Genomic DNA, 18,257 nt, shown 5'->3' with positions numbered 1-18,257 from the left:
TGTGGGCAGTAGCCCTGGATGTCACAGTTTGCGTTTCATTGGCTCGTTCTCCTCCCTTTCCCCACTTTTCCAATCTCACGCCCCATAAGAGAAAGGATCGACTTTTGTCTCAAAACAGTTCTGGTTTAACCTTAGGAACCTCAAGAGGATCCCAATCCTCCGAAGGGCGTCATCTCTTCGTCCCATTACGGGGTGGACCACTAATCTCTTTCCCAGCGGAATGGACAGTGCGCGCCATACCGAGCTATTGAAAAATTGACCTCCACCTCGAACTCCGGATGGGTCATGATCCTCCAACGGCAGTCAAGAACAAGATCCTCCACGGTCTGGAGTAGCCAGTCAGACGCGGGTGAAGTTCCATCACACTGGTGGTGATTATTATATTTCTTTATTTTAGTTATTTTAATTATTTAATTATTTATTGCTTTCTCCGGGTCCGGGCATCGGTGACCTTCTGGTTGGATTTGCTGCTCCATGACTGGTCTCCCATCTTGACGGTCGATGGAATTTCCTAACGAGAACTTGTAAGAGGACTGAGCGCAACCAATCCAAGGTAGATCTCCGCCTTGACCCGTCGATTTGGTGGTATACAATCTACATACAAAGATGTATACTATGTATACTATGTATACCTACATGTGTTACATATGTATGTCGCATGTACTCGGTATACAGTATTCGGGTATCAAACCGGCATCCATTTAAACATAATCCCAATCAGCATGAACGGATGTGCAGAACCGGGGGAACGTGAGAAAACAAACAAAGAAAGAAGGTTAGGCTTCCGGGCTTTAGAGAGAGTTTTCGGTAACTTCATTTTACTTTACTTTTATTTTCTCGGGCTCTACTCTCAGGGCTCGGTTCTCGAAAACTTAGGAAGGGAAGAGGGTCCCGTACCCAATGCAGAACCGTCAGACCAAGAAATTACAACTGGGGTTCGATTGGATGGCCAAAACTTTCGCGGGAGATCCTCAGCAGATCCAGGCCACACTGCCACGCACAGAAGTCTCAGCCTGGCCCATACCAAGACCACAGACCCAACCACAGACCCAACCACAGACCCAACCACAGACCCAACCACAGACCCAACCACAGACCACCTTGGTCTCAGCCACTCGACATTGACATGTGGCCTGGGCTATGCACCCCGGTCGAGCCATGGAGCTAAGGATTTAGGATCGGCGGTTTTCAGGTTTGAGGTAGAGGGATAATGAGCGAATTTTGGGAGAAAATGGGAAAATAATTATTTTTTACAGGTGTACGGAGTACATACGGAGCAGTCATGTAGTACATAGCACAGAGAAGGGCTGGACTTGATAGCATCGTAGAACGTTAGTAGTGGTCGGAGGACAGTGCTCCGTTACATATAGTTTTCAAAGTCACGATTGGAGGTCCCAGAGGAGTGGTTGGCCACGCTTGTTGAAACTCAATTGGCGCGAATGACAGATGTCAATATATGGACTTTCGTTATAAGAAAAGAAAACAACATAGAGATATATTCATTTTCTCTCTAAAATAAATCGAGTACGTAACGTACGCGCTGAATGTGATGTATCGACCGTATAATCGCCGAAGTCCCCGGATAGAAATCAAGTCTAGGCGGAAGAATCAGGAAGGAGCACACCGAACAAAAACAATAATTATGGAAAAGGAAAAGAATTCGAAAGTTCTGGACCGGAATTCTGAGATCATCGATAATCTGCACAGCCCATCACAGGCCAAGGATTGCTCTAAGCGCGGGGAGTTAACAACTAGACTCCGATTACGAGAAGTAAAGGGAGGTTAGCGTTGGCGGTTAGGCTAGCAAAGGTACCCAATATACGGGAAGGAGAAAAACTATCTTGTACGTAGTCTGTAGCTTGGCATTCCAATCTAATTACCCCACAAATGCCATAGCGAATCATATCATAACCTCTGAGATTGTGTAGTCTGTTCCTAGGTACTCCGTACTCCGTACTCCGTACTATTACGGGAATGTGGTGGCTTGGGAGATCCTTATTAGGTAGGCGTTCCCACGGGCGATCTCGGTGACATTATCTTTCTCAAAAAGATCATCGAGAAATGTACTTCTTGGTCGATCTCTTGGCTCTTATTCGTTCGGAGAAACCCACATCCACGGACAGTGCACACCCATACCAGACACTCGGGGCGAAAGAAGGATTATTACTCCGTAGATTACCGGTGGGGTTTGCTGCTAGACGCTTGAACGGGTAGGTGAATAGCGGTAATAAGCATGTAGGCCCTGTCAGGTAGAGTTTCACAGTGAAGAAAATAAAAATGAATTTTTATTCTTATTCAAGTACTTCTACTCTGTACTCCGTACCTATATTGTACTCCTCAATAATCAGCTCTAAACCGGTTTGGGGTTAGAAGCGACGCCGATACGAAGATCGCCTCAAACTTGACACCGCAGGAAGCACAGGAAGCACAGAGGCACAGGACTCCGTAAAGCCACATAGGTAATAATGGGCACATGCACGCACCTTGAAGAAGCAAAATCCAAACAGAAATAACTCACACTAATCCTACTAGTCCCGGTGGCGTCCGTACTATGCTTCCTTTGGAACAAACTAAGAAATGCCGCAACTCTCAAGGGTCTAGCACTAAGGGGCGATCATCATTAGGGAACTTGGCGTCAACGAAGATCCGGTTTGGTCCACTGAGTGGTTTCGGCGGATTGTAGCTGTGTTTTCGGAGGCTCGGTGAAACTCTACACTATAATATATTAATTTCTATGTATGGAGTATACAACATAGCTGGAGATAGTATGATCTACATACACAATCCTTATTCTAGTACTCCGTCAACTGTAGATACTATTCTACACTGAGCACAGAGTACTCCGTACAATCAAGCGAGATGTGCATTGCATGTGCATCCACACATGCACCACTTTATGCACCGTGCCACAAGCACAAGCCCCTACATACAACATACTCCGTACATTGCACAGAGATCATGGGGAAAGGACAAGGGCAATGGTGCCACCTCCCTAATCCGTCCACAATCCCGAAGACTGTTTTTGGGACCGAGTGCTGTCCACCCGCCCTGGCGTCTCTCTACCCCTGATTCTGGTTACCGATTGCCTGTTGCCTATTGGCGGTTTGGATATTGCTTTTTATGTCAGAATCCCAGCCACCTGTAACAAACATGATAGGGAAGTTAATATCTTATTGTTTTCTTTTAGCTCAGAGTGTGGATCCGTACAGTGATGTGCCCGGTAGTCATGTCAGGGCAACAATGCTTAACTTGAGTCTTGAGTGGTTTGAAGGTACAACTACGGAGTAACGTCGGATGACTTACTGTCGAGAGTGGAAACAATTTGCTGTCAGCCCCAAGAAGGTGGGTGAGATCATGATGATCGCGATCGTCTATTTATTCCGTTTTGGGGGAGTTTGGTGGGTGCGCTCTGCTCGATCCCGCTCGTCTGTGCATCGAACAATGGGCTAGTTCTTATTCAGGTACTCCGTACTCCGTCTATATCAGGAGGCAAAATGTAAGAGGGGAAGAGGCAAGAGGCAAATAATCCAAGACACCATTAATGACATCGGGTCATTTGTATAATTTCTACCATGGCATCTATCTCCACCTCGTATATCAAGGCATCAGGCCCCGTGATCCTCGTGTCAAACCAGGCGATCGGGTGGATATGGAAACATGAATGAGTCCAATGAATCCAATGAGTCCTGTAATTTCCACTGATAGTTAATGTTGGCGTGTCACTGGCGTGTCACACACAAGGGATCGCTCACGCCCATGTGGTCAGAAGGACTCTTGGCGGGGATCGTTCAGAGTCCCAGCGCTACGGCTCGTATCTGACTGTCCGACTTGCCTCCTTTTTTTTTTTTTTTTGAAAAGCCGAGGGGAACGGTATGCTAGAATTGTATATGGAAAGATGTACATCGTACATTGTAGGTATCAGAAAATACGAGGAATTTCTCATATTATGACTCACTCCTATCATCTCTATGGTGTACGGAGTACAAAGTACTCCGTTGAGGGTCGAAACTTGGTTAATATGAAACAAGGCATCTATTCTTGTTCTGTATTGGGTTTTGCTTTCTCTTCGGTCCTTAATTCAATTTATTTCCTTCGAAGGCCAGATTATATGTCATGAAAATGAATTATCGTGATAGTCCCGAGAAGTATACCCGAGAAGTGTACGGAGTACCGGTGTAAAGAGAAAAGCAACCCCCTTCCTTGGCCTCCCGTTCTCTTTGATAATAGAAGAGAGGCGAGCTAACTAGAACTCCTCAAAGTTAAGGTTTAACTACTCGAGATCAGGTAGGAAGTTGCGATAGTTATGGGGATCATACTTCACGATCTGATCAGGATGTATCAAAATGCCGGTGACCCACTATTAATAGAGAGATCACTATTTCTCTAAATTAGGCTAGGGATTGCGAGACAAGCTGCGAGCACAGCCACAGTACTAACGGCGGCTCTATGGACGCCAATAACTATCCGACTAAGCTTATAACAATACAAGACTCTCTACATACATACGGACTTTGGGGACAGTCTTAAGCTTAGTATACAAAGTGCTCGGTGAGTACCACGACGTTGAGACACGTCGCTATGTATCCATATAGTGGATATCTATAGTATCATGGGGCGCATAAAGCTATGATATCAGTCAAATAAAATCGCTAAAGTGAGATCTTCAAGATCATCACGCTATTCAGTCTATTGGTAAATGGCGGGCTCAGAAGGAGGTAGTCCAGGATATGCGGTGCATATCCCAATAGCCTCTGGCAATTAATGTGTTCCTGAATTTGTGATTGATTCTCTCTATGAAGGCTTGAATACCTAACGCACAATGGAACAAGGAATGTGAACCGAGTACACTTGTAGATCATGATCCACTAAATAGTCCCACCGATCCGGACTCAAAAAGGGTATGAGGCGAACTACATTGTATGTTGTATGCACGAGAAAGTACTCCATATAATGTACTACGTACTTCGTAGAGGTCCGGTATGTCGCCCACCTAGGCAATGCGGCATACATCGTCACTCCAGCGCCGCGTTATGTTGTACTGCAACCTCAATTCAGAATTGCCGATATGTGGAGACCAAGAACACGCATATATGCACCTATATGGAACTCCGCCACTATTTCAACTCAGCTGGGACGTGTTCGTCCCAGTTCGCAAGATAATACCCAGCATTCTAGAAGGCAAATCCTGACATCTGCGGACCCGCCATGTGCATTCTTCACCATGCAGGAGAAGACGCCTTCCCTGCTCAGCTGCAAAGTCATCCCAAATGATCCTGCTAGTGCATGACCATTGGCGCATCACGGACTCCATACTCCGTAATCGCTCTTGCCTCATGCAGACGACAGAAATCCATACAACATGTGCCGAGCACACACTGCAGGGTACTCCTATACCTTGTACATCCTGCCGGAAGCACTATACGGGGTACTAGTCGACACTACAACAGCACAGACCTGCATGACCTCGGTCTCGGTCTGCCATGCAAAGAAGCGCGCTAAGAAGCAAGGAAGCATTCACCCCTTGCGACCCCCTCAACCGCCCAGAACCACAAGCCCCTCAATGCCAATATGTTCTGGGCGAAGAAAAACAAGAATATACAGGTGATGTACAGCGCTTAAAAGAGCCAAGATGCATCAAATCGATAGACCGAACGCACTCACCCTCTCAGGTACGCACATCACAACGCCGCGGGGGTAAGCGGAGATGTGATTGTGATATCGGATACATCACAGTGCCGGGGAGCGGGACCACCAATGGAAAGCGCACAACAAGCGATTCGCGCAACCGTTTTCTCAAAAAGGAGAGATGAGATCAGATCGCGGCCAACGGCTTATGCACGCCACTTCCCCCCATTCCATTACAACATACATCAAACAAAACGCAAAGGTCTTGTGGCATTGGACGGCTTGCAGAAGTCGTCATGTACGAGGCTCGATTTGGTAGGGCTTGTTCGTCACATCTGAACGAGGAATGAGATTGGATGGGTGCGGATACGTGCTGCAATCGGGTTCACCAGATGGGGGTGTGTGCGTCGGGGTGTTGTGTTTTTGGCATCGATGAACCGAGGCCTCTATTTTTGGTGCTAGTTTTCGGATGAATGGGTCAGGCGATGATGGTCTTTGTTCTATGCTATCTTGTCCCGATTTGGTTATAGGTGCTCTCGTCTCAGGTCCCCGCACATCCCTGTCGCGAGGGAGTGATCGGTGTCTATCCCTTGCTTATGCTTTTTATGCTTTGGTCGGGTTTCGGGGCTCGAGGGTACGTGGCTTTGATTATCGTATTTTTTGCTTTTTCTCGCGTGTTTTCCTTCTGGGGGAAAAGTATGTTTCTGCGTTGGGTTAGATCTGTTTTTCGTTGGGAAGATGGTTTGGGGGATGCTTGTTTTTGGTTTTATGCTTATTAGCTGTGAGGTTGTTTCCCAAGGTTGGGACCGTTTTCCTCATCTGGACAATTGGTACTTTCGTACTCTTAACGTGGGAGTAGATGATGATGATAATCAAGAATTATGAGATGTTTATGTTCGGATATAAGTTTACAAAATATACAGAGATCAAATAGTATACACGTCGATATTGTACAGTCAAAGCACATCCAGCGCCGAGTCCCGCTATGCCAATGTATCAAAGAGAAAAGAGAGTCCCATCGAGTCATGCCCATATAATCCAGAATCAAGGCGACGAACGGAGCACGCCAGCAACAGCAGGGTCTTCTCCATCCATCTCCTTGGTAAACCCACTGCCCTTCCGCACATGCATCAGCAACCGCAAAGCACCAACAGGCGTTACACCTTCAATGCGCTTCGCCATGCCAACACTAACAGGTCGCACACGCTGAAGGACCTGTCGCTCCTCGTTGCTGATGCCGTGCACCATACTGTAATCCAGATCCGCTGGCAGTAGCAAGTTCTCGTCCTGTTGGAATCGCTCGGCCATCTTCTCCTGTCGCTTCAGGTACGGCGCATAGCGGCCTTCAATGGCGACCCGGGTGAGGATCTCCGGCGCAAACGAGGCCGGGGTATATGCTGTCCCCGTAGGAGACTCGATGGCAGGAATGAGGGTGTTGATGTCGGTGCCGTCTAGACACAAGATGTCGAGCGCTGAGCGGATCGAGGTGTCAGAGCGCACCTTGAAACCCCTTGCGAGACCAAGCAGACGACGAAAGCTTCGTGTTGCCGAGGAGAGTCTGCAGCTCCTGGATCTGCGCTTCGGTATCGGAGAAGTGGCTCCAACGCTTGTCGGAGACGACGCCAGCATCGCGGGCCATGCGGGTCAGACGCAGGTCGGCGTTGTCGGAGCGGGTGGAGATGCGGTACTCGCTCCTCGTTGTGAACATGCGGTAGGGTTCTGAGACACCCTTTGTGATCAGGTCGTCGATCATGATTCCGATGAAGCCGTCTGACCGAGTCAGGGTGAGAGGTGATCGGTTCTGTGACTCGAGGCCGGCGTTTGTGCCTGCGACGATGCCTTGTCCGGCTGCTTCTTCGTAACCAGTTGTGCCGTTGATTTGGCCGGCCAGATAGAGACCGCTGATGAGTTTTGTCTCTAGGCTTGGTCGCAGGTTGCGCGGGTCAATGTAGTCGTATTCAACGCCGTAGCCGGGCTGGAGCATGGTTACATTCTCGAGACCGCGGACTACTCGCAACATGGCGTATTGGGCATCTGCGGGCACGGTCATTGAAATGCCATTCGGGTAGATGACGTCGTTTGGCGCGAAGCCTTCTGGCTCGAGCCAGATCTGGTGCTGGGTCTTGTCCTTGAATCGGATGATCTTTGATTCCAGGGAGGGACAGTATCGTGGCCCACGGACAGTCTCGCGGATGTGAATGGATTTGTCCAGATTGGCGCGGATGATTTCATGGGCAGCTTCGTTTGTATGGGTCATCCAGCAGGTAAGCTGGCCTTCGTCGCCCACATCGACAGTTTTGTTAAGGTAGGAGAAAGGGTGAGGCGGCGAGTCGCCCTTCTGCACTTCAAGGGCGCTAAAATCAATGGTCTTCTTGTCCAATCGAGGTGGTGTACCGGTCTTCAAGCGTCCCAGTTGGAAGCCAGCTTCCCGGAGGGACTTGCTGAGACCGTATGTGGGGGCCTCGCCCATGCGTCCCGAAGGGAACACATCCATTCCAATATGAATTTCACCACCTAGGAATGTGCCCGTAGTGATAACCACACGACCCGTAGAAATGACCTCCCCGGATTCCAACCGCACGCCAACAATCTTGCCCTGAGCACCGGGCGTGTTCTCAATGCCTTCCGTGGAAAGCACAATATCAGCCACCTTGCCCTCCACAATGTTCAGATTTTCCGTGCCAGCCAGCTCCTCGGACATATACCGCTTGTAGAGATCGCGATCGATCTGCGCACGCGGTCCCCAAACAGCCGGCCCTTTAGAGCGGTTCAAGACTCGAAACATGACACCAGCCTTATCGATGATCCGACCCGCAACGCCGTCCATTGCATCCACCTCACGGATCATCGTTCCCTTCCCAATGCCGCCGAAACTGGGATTGCACGAACAAACACCGATATTCTCCAGCGAGGGGGTGACTAACGCGGTGCGCGCGCCAGACCGAGCAGCAGCAGCGCATGCCTCAGATCCAGCATGGCCTCCGCCAATAACAACGACGTCGTAGGGTCTAAAAATGAATCAATTAGCGAGACTACTCGCTCGAAATGACATGGGAGAAGTCACAAACCGCGTATTATCCGTAACAGTCGCGAAACCACGATTCCGACCCATAAATGAGCGGAGCCCGCGGCCCTGACGCATCAGGGCCACTGACCGAGCTCGAAAAGCCATGACGAAATGAAATGCAAATGTTAACCAAAAAACAGGTACCCCGTACTCTGTACAAATCTTGATCAAATCAAATCGATAAGGAAAATTGTATCTATCACGTGACTGCCCTTATACCCGGTAACCCCGAGGGCGGTCACACACTGACATAAGCGCTTGCGCCATCGGCCAATTGCGGGGCTGCTGATATTCAGCTGTAAGCTGATCTGGACCTTTTTCAACGAGCGACCCCTCTCCGCATCTTAATCTACGAGCTCAACAACTATCCAAAAATGAAGGCATACTGGTACGACAACGTCGAGGTAAACACATCCCAATTGGGCCATATCCAGCTTTCCAAGCATTTCCAGGTACAGCCCACCTCGGACTAGAACAAACGCTGATGTCATTTGTTTACAGGGCGACCAGCGCGAGCAGCATGACTCCGGCCGCGCCGTGTCAGAAGAGAAGCTCGCCTCGCTAGGCGTGCTGTACAAGCACTGCCCGACGATTGCAGATGTGGACGCGATCGCCGCGGAGCGCGGATACCGTAACCGCGACGAGGTCTGTGTCTCGCCTGCGACGATGGGCGCCATATACGAGGAGAAGGTCAAGTCGTTCTTCACGGAGCATCTGCACGAGGACGAGGAGATTCGGTACATCCTCGACGGGGAGGGATACTTCGATGTGCGTGGGCAGGAGGACGAGTGGATCCGTATCTGTCTTGTCAAGGAGGATATGATTATTCTTCCTGCGGGGATTTATCATCGGTTTACTACCAATGAGCAGAATGTATGTTCTTTTGGATTTTGTGGTTTTGGATTATGGGACTGACTCTGCTTGCAGTATGTTAAGGCCATGCGTCTTTTCCAAGACGAGCCTAAGTGGACGCCGTTGAACCGTGGTGCGGAGGTTGATGCTAACCCGCACCGGAAGACCTATTTGGAGACTGTTGTCAGTCCTACTGCGGCTGTTTAGGATGGGTCACTTTGATATTGAGATGCGTTATGGTTGGATTCTTTGCACATAGACTACTGAACGATGGAAATGGGAATTTTCGGATATTGTCTTACATCACTTCTCTTGCATGGAGCTTTTGCATGTACATGGGGGCCAGGACCCCACTGTAAATCAACCGAAACCATACTTATGTAGGTAGGGATGGTCGAACAACACTTTCACGTATATCAATTGTCTGGTATGCCAGGTGTCCCAACTGGCGTACCCGCTGGCATGGCACCAGGCATCTCAAAATGGTCACTCGTAGCACCACCACTCTGTTGCCTCGTCATACTCGAACTGCGCAAGCCACCCATATCAACATTGAAACTATTCGTGCGCGAGCCAGCACCAAGCCCTAACCGTGAATCCAGGGCCCCACGGAACCGCAGCCCCTCCGGCTCCCGACCATGATCATCAGAAAATCGGGGCGGCCCGGATGACTCAGTAGATCCAGCGCTACGGGGTGGTGCCGTTGACCCAGCATCAGAGTCCTCACCGGGTCGGACGCCTGTTCTGCCCATGCGCGGCCACAAGTCTGGAAGTCCGACAACTTGCACTCGAGGTTCGACAACGCGCTCCTCGAACCATGCGTGGACTCGTGCTTCGACGAGCTGCGCTATCTTAGGTACATCCTGCAGTCGGCTGCGGGATCCGATGAGTGAGCGAACGGAGAGGTCTAGGCGGTAATCAGGGAGGAAAGAGAATGCGACGTTGCTTTTCGGGCTGCTTTTTGGCGGGAGCTCGTCTTGCGAGGCTGTGTGCTCTCCGGGACCAGGGGGTCGATTCCCTGCGTTGTCCCTTGGGTCTGATGTGGGGGGTGCTGGTGATCCGGCAGGCGTTTGAAGTGGTTCCGGCGGTTCGGTCGACGCGGGGATCAAGGATATGCAAAGCGTTCCGGAAAATCTGACAACCGAGACTGATAGCGCTATTGGTATTATGGCAGAGCGGGGTTTGGGGTAGTTCAGAAGCATGGATGTCTCGACGGCAATGGAAAGGTTGTCGTCGCTAAGGTCGACATCCAATAGCGCCTGTAGGCGTCCGCCATCCGACACGGGGTCGTCAACGGCGATGATGCGGCAGTTGCTGAAGATAGGAAACTCTTCGCCTAGTGAGATATCGGTGACTTTGATCTTGTCTATAAAAGATGGTTTCTTCTCCGGGTTGTTCATGGCCGCCGTTAGGGAGCTGAGGATTGATGAAGTGGGTGAGTCCTTGAGGGAATAGGCTGTCTCCCGGTATTGAGCAATTGTCTGTGCAATGAGTACGTTGAACCAGTCCAGTGACTCGGGCTGATGCGAGGAGTGATGCATGCGGTGTCGGCCATGTTTGCTCGTAGGGTTGGTAGGAATGGCACTATAGTAGGTTTTGCGGAGGATGGAGCGGGTATTTGTAGAGGTGGAAGGTACCGGACGGAGAACATTCGACGTGGACGGTTTTTCTCGTAATGATTTCTGGCTATCTTGAGGGGGGCTATAGACGGAGCTGTAGCGGCGGTGGGTTGTGCGGTTTGACATGCCCCGGGACGGAGGGGGCGGCGCTTCACCAAAAATGAAGAATTTGATGAAGGCGCCAATCAGAAGTACGACTGAGAGCTGACCGAGGAGAAACCCTTGGGTAAAGGACAAGCTAAGAGGGTGTTAGCAAGATGATATAGTCCACTCCACGGGCAGAGGGCGTACGAGGATTGAGGCGCGAATGGCGCGGGCTCATCTGCATTACTGTCAGTATACCAACCCTAAAGCTTCGAGATGGGATCGCTTACGTTGTTGGAGCGCCATTGTCAGCGGCTGTCGACAATCCGTCTTCACAATACCATCCTCAGATGGCGAAGATGTTCCAACTTGCGGATCTCCGGGGCTTGGCCGAGCAGCATATCTCTTATCGCTGATGTGCCAATATTGACCGCCTGCCTCTAATAATTTAAGGAAGTGCCCTTATCTACTTCGGGACTAGCGTCAATAGCATCTATAATCTATGATGAATGCCTGGCACTCGTTAGCTTCAGTGCTCATCCTGTCATCTCTTGTCGGGCTTTTATTTGAACTGAGCAGGCCCTGAGGTTGTAAATAATTCCTGTACGATCTATACAAAGAAACATGATAATCCACTTGGACCCTAGGTATATATATAAAAACTATGCCGAGATGAACCCCCAAGTCATTGCCCGATACCACTATCTACTCTATCACTTGGCCTGCGGGACTGGGGTGCCGACCTGGAGTAGGTCATGGAAGCGCGACGGCTGGTACTTTCCTTCCGAGCATCAGACAGTTGCTGGGCGAACGGTGATTTTTTGCGCATCACCGGTCCCTTCCAGTAGATGACGTAGACGGAGGCCACAAGGAGACAGGAGATACAGACTGCAAAGGCGTTAGAGTGCTGGCTTGATAGAGTGCAAATGTAGGGGGGAGGGCACATACATAGGATGGTAGATGCGTATTCGAGATTACGGTCCGGAGCACCGATATCTGGCGACCCCTTGTTAGCTACGTTTTTTGTCATTAAAATAGGAACTGAGGACCAACGTACTGCTAAAGAATGGTGTAGCTGGCACAGTGAGAGCACCTGCAAGTATGTCTCTCGCGAAGCCATTTCCACCGGTAGCGGAAGCAGAATAAGGACCGTAGGCGCAGATCATGTAGTCGATGGTGGTCATATAGATGGTATAGTTTGCAATACCAACAATAGCTGCAAACACCATGGTTCCCATCCAGTGGATTGGGGGCCCTAGACTCGTCCACGCAAAGCCAATCAGGCCAATGGGTAGGCATGGGGAAGTGTACAGAAGCCACCAGAGGCGGGATTCATATTGCGCATGTTCATCATCAGGATTCCTCTTTCTCTTGGCGGAATTCCTGTGCAGTACTGGGTACATGCTGAGCCAGGCAATGATATAGCCCACTAAGATCGGGATGAAGGACAGGCCTATAGCAACAGTGCTAAAGTGCCACTGCTCGTATACCAGGCTGAAAGATTGAATAAACATGAAGATTAGAGCATCGCTAAAGCCACTGAGCAAAGACAGCGTCAGCACGATTGGCTCTGTTGCCAGCATCCTGAAAGGGCGCATCCAGGTGATAAGAATTTGACTCAACGAAAAACGTTCTTTAAAGGGCTGGAATTCATCAGGCCCGCAGACGTTAAGGCCAGTTTCCTTACGCTGTTTCTTAGCGTAGTTATCGATCATGATAGTAGCCCGGGTTTCGGGAACAAGTAGCAGATGGCAGATCTGAACAAATCCACCAAAGATCAACTGGATCCACATAGCCCAAGGCCAGGGCTGGAAGGCTTCAACAAAGCCTCCTATCAGAGGGCCTAGGACCGAACCACCCACTGATGAGAATACCACACATGCCACTGCATAGTGCTGATGCTCTGGCTCCCACATGTCCGCAATCATCCCCAGTGTAACTGAGCCGCCAGCCAGACTGATACCACCGAATGCCCTCCCTACCATGATAGTCGCAAAATTAGGCGCAAGAGCAACGGGGATTTGCCAAATATTTGTGAGGAGCATGCTGAGTTGTAAAATAGGCTTGCGCCCTAACTCCTCACTCCAAGGTGCCCACAGCTCGCAGCCAAATGCATAAGTCACTAGGTAGATCATAGCACCACAGCGTGCAGCCTGGAGACTGACACCAAATTCTTCTGAAATCCCACCGATGGCATTGGAATACAAGCTAGTGTTAAAGTTCATCGAGGTCTGAACCAGGAAGATAACCGAGATGATCATCCATTTTTTCCAGTTTGGGAAGCAAAATCCCAATTGATCATAGCAGTCGTCTTCATTCAGAACAATATAACCGTTTCGCTCTTGCACATCAAGCGAGCGTCTTCCAGCAGCGGGAGTATGGCTTGACGGTGGCTTTTCCGAGTCCAAAGAGACAGAAAAGGAACGGCGCTGGTCGTGGATGGGTTGGAAGTGGACGCCCTCGTCTGTCCCAGAGTGAGGAGGGCCCAGCGATTGAAGCACTTTATTGCTACTGCTATCCCCATTGCTGCTCATGTTGATTCACTTTCATGAAGTTAACGGGTTCCTGAAAAAGCGACCGTGTAATTGGCCGGCATGAGAGGGCCAACGTCCAGGATTCGGTTGTGAGATGAAATTGACGTCAACAAACAAGATATGTATAAAGAACTATGATTCTAGAAAGACCAGTAATTAATACCGAGGATTAAATGGATAGAGAGAACCGCGGAAATATTTAAATTCCAGGCTTCTTGCCAATTCAAATATATGGGGGTTCGATGATGTAGACACCCGTCATAATATCCAACTAATCCGATCATCCAATAATGAAATGATATGGATAACCCCAGTATAGAACTGGATAGGCTGACAAAAACCAGGGACGTCACCTTGCATGTATTTCCCACTTGGAGGACAACTAGGCCGTCCCCCACAAATTGGAAGCGGGATCAACCGACGAGGATGACGACACCACCTCGCTGGGTACAAAGATAGCTCTACTTTTACACGTCGGCCCAGCATATTCAGTTTGTCCATTCTCCTATAGTTTCCACCCATGTATCTATAGCAGCTCCCTCAAACAATGTGTGGTATGGATCCGTGTCATCTGCTTAGAACATACCACAAATAGTAGATGTGGGGGGCCAGTATTCGATAGCCCCAATCCTCATCGGAGAAATATTTAGATGGTCTCATCTCTCATATATGCCGGTGGAATCAGGCTTTGTTTGTTGCTAGCAGACTGATCACTTGTTTGTTAGATGCAGCATATAAAAGGCTTGCTCTTGCTAGATTTAACGATCCTACATTCTTCTTTCTCTCTCTCTCTCTCCTCTGGCAACAGAACAAGAACAAATGCTACTGGCATAGACTTTGCGAAGCACATCGACAAGCCCAAAACTCCGGCGGGCTTCTTCCACTGGTGGTGTGTTATACGACCATCAAGGCTATATATAGACCCCCAGTCTCTTCTACCATCCCAGCACATCTCATTAATTCGAGATGCCTTCCCTGTTCTGTCAGCGCTCACATTCTCCTGACTCGTCGGCAGTTCACAAGAGATCAATGGAAGCTTGTTGGGGAAAGTGAGCCCGAGATGGAATCGGAGGTTTGCCAGTCGGTTACACCCTTACATCCTTTCAGGGCACTGCTGAAATCGTCCAGTCAGGTTGTACCATCAGCGAGCAATAAGCCAGGCAACTTCGCCCAGCAGGCCGCAGTAGGCCTACGATTGCGGCTCCCAGGCACTCCAGGGCCGGAGGCAATTACAACCGAGAAACTATACATATACAGCTATGTGAAGATACAACCTGCTACAACACCAAGCTTGGAAAAAAAAAGACAACAAAAGGAGACACCAAAAATGACACAGCAACTGCAGGAGTGTGGGCATGCTCCTTAAGGCGGACTGATCTTCGTCACCGCTATGATGTCAGAACGGGGAGCTGGTATAACACCCAGGAATCTACCATCCATAGGATCAAGTACACCCAGTACAGCTGGGAAGAAAGGACACGGGTGCATGTCACAGCTTTGTTATGGAGGACAATTAGAGACACGGACACTGATATTGTCCAACGGGCCTCAGGCAGTGTCTTGTGCTTAGGCGAACTACAGCACGAGACGTCCAAAGCAGTACTCTTTCATAACTCGGAGGGACCACTAAGGCCCAGGGAGGACGTGGAATCCACAATGGCGAGGATCTTTCTTCTCTGAAAGGGGGTTTCCGGGATCCTCTCGCCTCAAGCCAGAAACTTGCGAATCATGACGATAGGATGCATCTATACGTCCTGAAAAGTTCTGCACTTTTCAAGGAGGCTGCAACAGCGTAAGCCTATTTGAGAGGAGAGTCAGCCGTTGGAGGGTGTTATTGATTGTCAGGCACTATATTTCGGATACCTCATCGCCTTAGGCGAAAACCCAAAATGCAAATGAGAATGGTTCTGCCAACGTGTTTTTGAGACAGCCGATGCTATTTGTGAAATCGAAGCGGTGTTTGTTGCTCCATAAATGTAAGATTCAATCCGAGCGAGCAAAATCGACCAAATGGAGCTTGAATACCGAAAATGGAAATGCGGGGCGTGCATCGACTTTGGAGATTGGAACCTCCCGCGGTCTCCACAACGCTTAACTATATAGAGTGGAGTCTTAAGAACAACTCTTCAACCGAGATGTGGTATTACTCCTCTGAGAGTCTGGTATGACATTTACACATGTGTAAAAGAAATCCATTTAGCCTCTAAGGTTGCGTACTAAAAACTACTTTCTCCTTGTTCTGTACATGTACGCGAAGATCACCTGGACGGGTACATACACGTAGTTGACCATGGGCGCTGTCCAGTAGTTGAAGCCTAGTCGCAAGGTGCCTTTAATTACGGGTGCTATCGCTCATTTCATGCAGTACTAGTTTTGTGTGCCAGAATGGCTTCTAGACTTTTTGAGCAGTAAGACCAATCTATGGTACAGCCCCTTGGGATTGAGGCTACGATGTAGAACGCGGAAGCATTTCGACTACGTTCAAATTTATGCTTGGTTGGCTCAGCTGTCTGGCAGCGGAAACAGCGTTGTATGCCCGTCGGGCTTTACATCAGACATTCCTTCTTTTCAGAGGGAACTAGATCCCTCCTTGTGATCTTCATCGGAACTGGGGGCGGATACTTGACTGCGCTGATTCTGATACCCTCTCTCACATCTTGGTTAGGATCAACTAGTTCCAGCTACGTAGATTTGTCAGTTTACTTAGTGGTCCTTTTCCCAGAATTCGGGGAGGAGTCACTCACATCGAAATTCATCAGCAACAGTGGCAGCGTCTTCTTCATCTCCAACCACGCGATGTGGACTCCCGTGCAGATCCTTTTGCCGGCACTAAAAGTGAGGAACGAACGATCCATTTGTCGGCGCTGGTCTTCATTTGCTTCAATCCACCTCTCCGGTTTATATAAATCCGAATCAATGCCGTAGACGTCTTTATCTAGGTGAGTGGCATCGATCTGACATCCAACGATAGTGTCCCCAGGGATGAATTTGCCCGCGACAGTCACGCCTGCCGGGGGAACGACTCGGTCAAGACCCCAGGATGCGATCGGGAGAAGTCGCATCGACTCCTTCAGTACCGCATCGAGGTAAAGCATGTGCTGCACCTCCTTCCATTTAGGCGGGCTAGACAGTGTACCAGAGCGGAGGCTTTCTTCGATCTCTTGCAGAAGCTTGGCCTTCGCGGTGGGATTCTTTGAGAGGAAGTATAGTGTATATGTCAGAGTACCAGCCGTGGTGTCGGCGCCTGCACCAATGGTGGACATGATGATACCCAGGATCTCATCTTGTCGCAAGAGGTCGGGGTATTTGGCTTGGCCTTCAAGGAAGCTGGAGCAGAGATCGGCATAACTTTGCTTATTGGGATCATTCCTCCTCGCTTCTAGCTTGCTCATCCCAACTATAGCAAGTGGACTGTCACCGACTCCCCGTATAAGCGTAGCAAGTCGGCTCTTATTTAGAAGGAAGTCTGCGTCGGGCATCGCGCCCCATTGGCCCCAATGGTCGAATCGCGCCATGACGGCAGCAAGCGTCCCGTCAATATCGTCGCCCTTGGCCAGTAAGCCGAGGGTGTCGCTGAAAGCAATACGAATCAACATGTCCATAGCGAAGAATTGAAGCCACTGGCCGACGTCAGTCTCCGGGTTCTCGGTGAGGATATCGACAAGCTCCTTGCCGGTGGCTTCGATAGAATCTTCGTAGTTCAGTAGAGAGTTTGTAGTAAAGGCACGGCCGACTGATTTGCGCACCGCCGTGTGCTGTTTCTCGCTCATGGCGATGATGCTGGGCACAGCCCGCTTCTTGCTTATGGGAACCGCCCCATAGTAGGAAGGGCCCTTCTTCCATGTCGGGTTTGTGCTGTAGACGATAGGAATGGCTGCTGGGTCACTGATGCTGACATGGTTGGGCCCCAGGCGTACGAGTTTTCCGTGTTTCTTGTGCAGTGCGATGAGCCTGGCAGTGTGGCCTTTGGTATTCTGAGAACGGAATCGCCAAAGATCCGTGAACTTGGCCCAGAATGGACCGGGGATATCCGCTAGCCGAAGGTAGGACCTCAGCAGTCGCGCGACAAGGATGCCAACTACGGCAATGATGATACCGATAGCAGCTGGCATTTTGAGGCAGGCGTAGTACTGAAGAAAATAAGGTCGCCTGAAGAGCAGGTTGACTTATACCAGGCTAGAGAACCACATTGCAATTTTAAACTTGGTCAGTTGAGCTGAGCGCAGTGTCGCATCTGTTTTGGGTCCAACGCTGTATCGGTTCCCTCATTCCGCCCTTCCTATCGTTGCATATCGGCGCGTTGGAAATGGCGCGGAGGTGATAGGGTGGTGAGGGACTGATCGGGCCCTAGATCCCGGTGACGGCGGCTGCACCCCTGTGTTTGTTATTGGCTGCAGAGTTCATGTTGGGGCAACTGTACCCCGAGGGTATGCTCTTCCCAGCCCGAATCTGTTGTACCTGCCTGCTCTGGCTGTT

The 18,257-nt window shown here is 49.8% G+C and overlaps 5 protein-coding genes across 5 annotated transcripts; 2 read left to right on the top strand and 3 right to left on the bottom strand.

The window, feature by feature from the left end:
- Positions 1-900: 900 nt before the first annotated feature.
- Positions 901-1,125, top strand: N7489_003206 (uncharacterized protein; the record flags this gene model as incomplete). The annotated part of the gene is made up of 1 exon (XM_056708961.1): positions 901-1,125. One exon carries the CDS (start codon positions 901-903, stop codon positions 1,123-1,125), a length of 225 nt encoding a protein of 74 aa, XP_056573263.1.
- Positions 1,126-6,669: 5,544 nt separating this feature from the next.
- N7489_003205 (tRNA modification protein MTO1) lies at positions 6,670-8,797 on the bottom strand (the record flags this gene model as incomplete). Its single annotated transcript, XM_056708960.1, has 3 exons — positions 6,670-7,097; positions 7,126-8,633; positions 8,694-8,797. 3 exons carry the CDS (start codon positions 8,795-8,797, stop codon positions 6,670-6,672), a joined length of 2,040 nt encoding a protein of 679 aa, XP_056573262.1.
- Positions 8,798-9,066: 269 nt separating this feature from the next.
- Positions 9,067-9,751, top strand: N7489_003204 (acireductone dioxygenase (Ni2+-requiring); the record flags this gene model as incomplete). The annotated part of the gene is made up of 3 exons (XM_056708959.1): positions 9,067-9,144; positions 9,194-9,565; positions 9,620-9,751. 3 exons carry the CDS (start codon positions 9,067-9,069, stop codon positions 9,749-9,751), a joined length of 582 nt encoding a protein of 193 aa, XP_056573261.1.
- Positions 9,752-9,960: 209 nt separating this feature from the next.
- On the bottom strand, positions 9,961-13,781 carry mmm1 (ERMES complex subunit MMM1; the record flags this gene model as incomplete). The annotated part of the gene is made up of 6 exons (XM_056708958.1): positions 9,961-11,401; positions 11,455-11,485; positions 11,538-11,687; positions 11,947-12,135; positions 12,196-12,261; positions 12,305-13,781. The coding sequence occupies 6 exons, from the start codon at positions 13,779-13,781 to the stop codon at positions 9,961-9,963; spliced, it is 3,354 nt and encodes a 1,117-aa protein (XP_056573260.1).
- A 2,546-nt stretch (positions 13,782-16,327) lies between these two features.
- Positions 16,328-17,893, bottom strand: N7489_003202 (cytochrome P450; the record flags this gene model as incomplete). The annotated part of the gene is made up of 2 exons (XM_056708957.1): positions 16,328-16,462; positions 16,526-17,893. The coding sequence occupies 2 exons, from the start codon at positions 17,891-17,893 to the stop codon at positions 16,328-16,330; spliced, it is 1,503 nt and encodes a 500-aa protein (XP_056573259.1).
- Between the last annotated feature and the right edge of the window lie 364 nt (positions 17,894-18,257).

Source organism: Penicillium chrysogenum, assembly GCF_028827035.1.
Source record: "Penicillium chrysogenum strain IBT 35668 chromosome Unknown utg000001l_segment0_segment0, whole genome shotgun sequence".
Taxonomy (NCBI): domain Eukaryota; kingdom Fungi; phylum Ascomycota; class Eurotiomycetes; order Eurotiales; family Aspergillaceae; genus Penicillium; species Penicillium chrysogenum.
The sequence above is the reverse complement of the archived record's forward strand: the minus strand, read 5'-3'. Positions and strand labels throughout refer to the sequence as shown.